General features: G+C 45.5%; 1 protein-coding gene across 1 annotated transcript; it reads right to left on the bottom strand.

Annotated features, from left to right (window-relative positions):
* Positions 1 to 2,255: 2,255 nt before the first annotated feature.
* On the bottom strand, positions 2,256 to 2,869 carry LOC101271381 (olfactory receptor 8K5-like). Its single transcript, XM_012536232.1, is given in 2 exon segments — positions 2,256 to 2,770; positions 2,773 to 2,869. Coding segments are annotated over 2 exon segments (612 nt in total).
* Positions 2,870 to 4,264: the final 1,395 nt, after the last annotated feature.

Here is a 4,264-nt window from a genome sequence, read left to right on the forward strand (position 1 = left end):
AGGCAGAGGTGGGAGGCAGGTGGCACCTGACCATCCATTCCAGTGGTTCTCAGTGAGCATCTAATGTTCACTGAGAATCTGCTTCAACATAACAGGGTGGGATGTGGGTACCTGAACTTTTAAGAAGCTCTACAGGCAATTCTAGTGTACATTTCTGGTTAAAAATCACTGAGCTAGACCAATCCCTTCAGTTTTCAGATGAAGAACCTGAGCCCTAGAGAGAAGTGACTTGCCCAAGGTCCTACAGCACACTAGCAGAAATAGGACTAATACCTTGGTTTCTTCACTCCCAGTCCACTGCCTATACATTCAAGTTAGCAGTTAACATCAGCAACAGTAGCAACAGCTCTGGAGATGCATACGCCCCTGCCTCTGATATCATCCGATGTTCTCAGTTAGGGAACATTGCTTATTTATGCCCCATAAGCAAACCAAGACTGCGAAGTGAAACCATTTGCTTGCTCAAGCCCATATAGCTGGGCTGGGACTCTTTCCTAGTCCTGAGATCTTTCTCTGGCTTCAAGCACCACATTACAAAGCTGGAGTTTAGGCTTTTCTCCCAGGAGGCAAGACCTGACCTTTTTCAACCTGGATGGTCTAATGGCCTCTAATCCATTTCCTGTGCATGTGGCCAGCAAGCCCTTAATGGAGTGTAGCTATAAGGCTAAAGGGAAGCCTGGTAATTAGAGGCCTAGAGGCATAAGTGACATTTGGACAACTGGCCAGCTGGCTACAGTGCATTTGGCACCCCAAGGGTCCCAGAAACCAGAGCCAAAGTGCCAAGCATATCAAACTCATGTCACCAAGGTCTGCGCTCAGCTGCTCCCTTAGCATTTGCAAAATGTCCTGCCCACACTCTTCCCCTCGCATCCTCCCTTGGCCATTTGCAGGAGCAGATGAGTTGAGGTTACATGCAGCTGATCCCAGACCTGCTGGCTAATTATGTTGGCCTGTAATTAGTGTTTCCTATTCCTCACTCCTTGCCAACTCCTGCAGTTAATGTATCGTTTCTCTCTCTGCAGAGACTCCTTTGGGAGGGTTCTGAGGCCCTGGAATGAACATTTCTGGTAGTGGCAGGATTTTGGAGATGTTCCATCTGCTGCCTGTCCCACCACCCCTTGGCATCATCTCTGCTCCCTCCCACCTCAAAGTCTACATCCATCACCAAGTCTTTAGTTCTCTCCTGAACACTTCTTGAACGCGTCTCTGCTTTTCCATCTTTGTGGCTCTGATTTGATCAGACCTCATCATCCTTCATTTGGACTCCTACAGTATTTTCTTAATGGGCCTTCCTGTCCTGGTCCTGCAAATGTCTCCTCTGCAATATAGGAAGAATAATCTTTCTAAATTGCCAATCAGGCTGTATGACTCTCCTACCTAAAAGCCCAACCTTTTTAGTTTGGCACATAATGTCCTGGGCAGTGTGGTCTGCCTAATTTTCAACTCCCTCTTTCACATGGTTTTTACATGGTTTTAAATTCAGAACTGCTGTAATTTTCTCCTCTCCTCCCTCCCTTACACGTCCCAATACGTATGTACATGTGTGTGTGCACGCACACACACATGCACACACACACGCACTCCATCCATCCATGCTGCTCCATGAGCAGGAGGACAGAAGACAGGGCAGGAAAGGGATCTGATTTACTTGGGCAAGCACCCTAAGAACAATCATTAGGAAAGTGAGAAGGGACTCATTCTCTGTGACTTTGGAAGATGGGACTAGAAACTATTAAGTTCATTTTAATACTCAGAATAGATGTTTAACTGATAGGGACAGAGTAAAGGGACAAAGTACGTGATTAAATAGTTAATCTCACTAGGGGACTGTAAACAGAGAAAAAAAGTATGGGAGAACCCTGTAAGTTAATCATCACTCAAGAAAGTACGCTTTTGTAGCAAGAAAACCATGCAACAAAAGCATGAGACATGCTCTTCAAACAATAAAACAATGGTGGAATGAGGTCCACATCCTGCCCAGTGAGGTCCGTAAGTTATCAATTCCTAGGACATGCTTCTCTGCATGTACTAAAAACAAAATATAGGGAAAAGGTGACATTATACTGAAACCTGAGATGATTTACCATATTTTAGTATGTTACCATCTTTTGGCCCATTTCCATAGCGCCATGACAGTCAGTCCCAGTATGACCAAGTAGGAACAAGAAAACTCCCCCCATCCAACGTGGAGGAGGAGCTGATGATGGAAGTTTGATGTCTATTCAAAAATGAGGAAGGTGCTCTTTTCCCCCTCCTCATTTTCCTTCGATTATAAAACTGTATACTATGACCAACAATTCTATTTCTTGTGCATTTGAGCACAGCATAAGTAACAAGGGAACATCATCACAGTAGAAATGACTGATGACATTTGAGCTGTAAAAAGTCAATGGAAAAATCTTGATAGTGAACATTAGTGCTTGAAAGGTACTGCAGAGGTATGCAATGCCTACCAGCACATGACAAAGTCTCTGGGACATGATAACATTATAGAGCAGAGGGTTACAGATGGCCAAATAGCAGTCATAGGCCATGGCTGACAAGACAATGAACATAAGGAAGAAAGCCAACTGTGTGGTGCATGCATCATAGGAAATGGTATTTTGATCCACAACAAAATTTACCAGCATCTCAGGACAAATGACAGTAGAATTACCAAGATCAATGAAAGCCAGGTGTTTGATAAAAAAGTACATAGGTGTGTGTAGGCGGGAATCCACTTGGATCAAGATGATCATTCCCAGACTTCCCACCACTGTGATTGTGTAGTAATGAGAAAGACCCCGAAAAGTGGGGCCTGCAGCTCAGGATGCCTTGTGACTCCCATCAGAATGAATTTAGTCAGTGATGATAGATTTTGTTGGCCCATTTAGTCCAGTTAGCTTTTCTGGAAAGAAACAGGTTGTTATTAGCTTCCTTGTGGTATCTTCTAAATAAAGTATAATATGTATAGACAGAAAAAAACAAAAAACTGTAGCCCAGTAAGCTCTCGGGGTGACACTCCCTTGCCTACCGCTTGTATTTCTCACAAGTGTCCTATACTAATAAATTCTTTCCTTACCTGTCACTCTGCCTCTTGCTGCTTTCTTTCTACAGCGAGACAGACCTATGCTCTACTGAGTCCCAAAATGCATTCTGCAGTGTCATAACCACTGAAGTTATTTGAGCACAAAGTGGGCTCCCCCAGGAAATAGTGAGTGTATCTGAGCACAAAGTGGGCTCCCCCAGGAAATAGTGAGTGTATCACCTGGAGGATTCGGGCAGAGGCTATCTGTCAAGATGCCACAGGTGCAATTCCTGCACTGTGCATGGTCTGGGAGTCTTTGGCCCTCAAATAACATTCTAATTCCAAGATTCTGTACATCTCTGATACAAAAGCCACATCAAGTTTTGCTGCTTCCACAGAGACTTTCCTGTTTGGGAAAATCTCACCTCTCTGCACATTTGTGTCTGAATCCCGTCCATGCACACACACACACACTCCACACACTGCGTCAAATGCTTCAAATATACGGTGGAGACACATCTTACACTCATTCATCTATAAAAGCTAGAGGGAGAAGAAGAGCAGGAACATAATTTGAATAACATGGGGGTGACTCCTGGTCTTCCGCTCAATAAGCAGAGGCCCCAGGCCAAGCGGAGGTGCGATGGGAGGTGAGCGCCTGCCACCGTATCCTCACTGTGTCTCATTCCCTGTGGGCCGCTCAGAGCTGGGAGGCATCTTGAAGATAGGGCTGCTGAACACAGGCCAGCTACTGCAGCTGAGGCATCACCGAAAAGCAGAAATCAGTTCCAGCCTCAAAGGACCGACTGGCGGTGCTGAACCCTATGAGAGACGTGAAGTCTGCTTCTGTTGTGAGGTCCTCCAGCGGGAGTTTAAACGGAATTTAGGTACTGTTTGATTTCTCCCTCATATGCCGACTTTAGAGGGTACTGAGGTCCAACTCCACTGTGCAAGGCCTAGCACCATGTCTGGTGTGGACCACAGGATGGGGAGGCCCCAGATCTTCTATTCTCATCTTAGAACCCTGAGAGAGCATGGTGCTGGGCACCTAGTTATTGAGTAATTGTTTAGAAGTTACTTTAGTCTTTCAGAACTGGTGTGGTAGAAGAAACACGAGTCTAATGGTTAGTGACCCAACCATGGTCCCTTCCAGTTCGGTGATTTTAGGTAAATCTCTGTGGGGCTCAGCCTCTTTATCTGTGTGTGTGGAGTATGTTGCAGGGGCTGGGGAGTGGGGAGGGGAGAAGAGTATGGATT

This window comes from Orcinus orca, chromosome 5 (genome assembly GCF_937001465.1).
Source record: "Orcinus orca chromosome 5, mOrcOrc1.1, whole genome shotgun sequence".
Lineage (NCBI taxonomy): Eukaryota > Metazoa > Chordata > Mammalia > Artiodactyla > Delphinidae > Orcinus > Orcinus orca.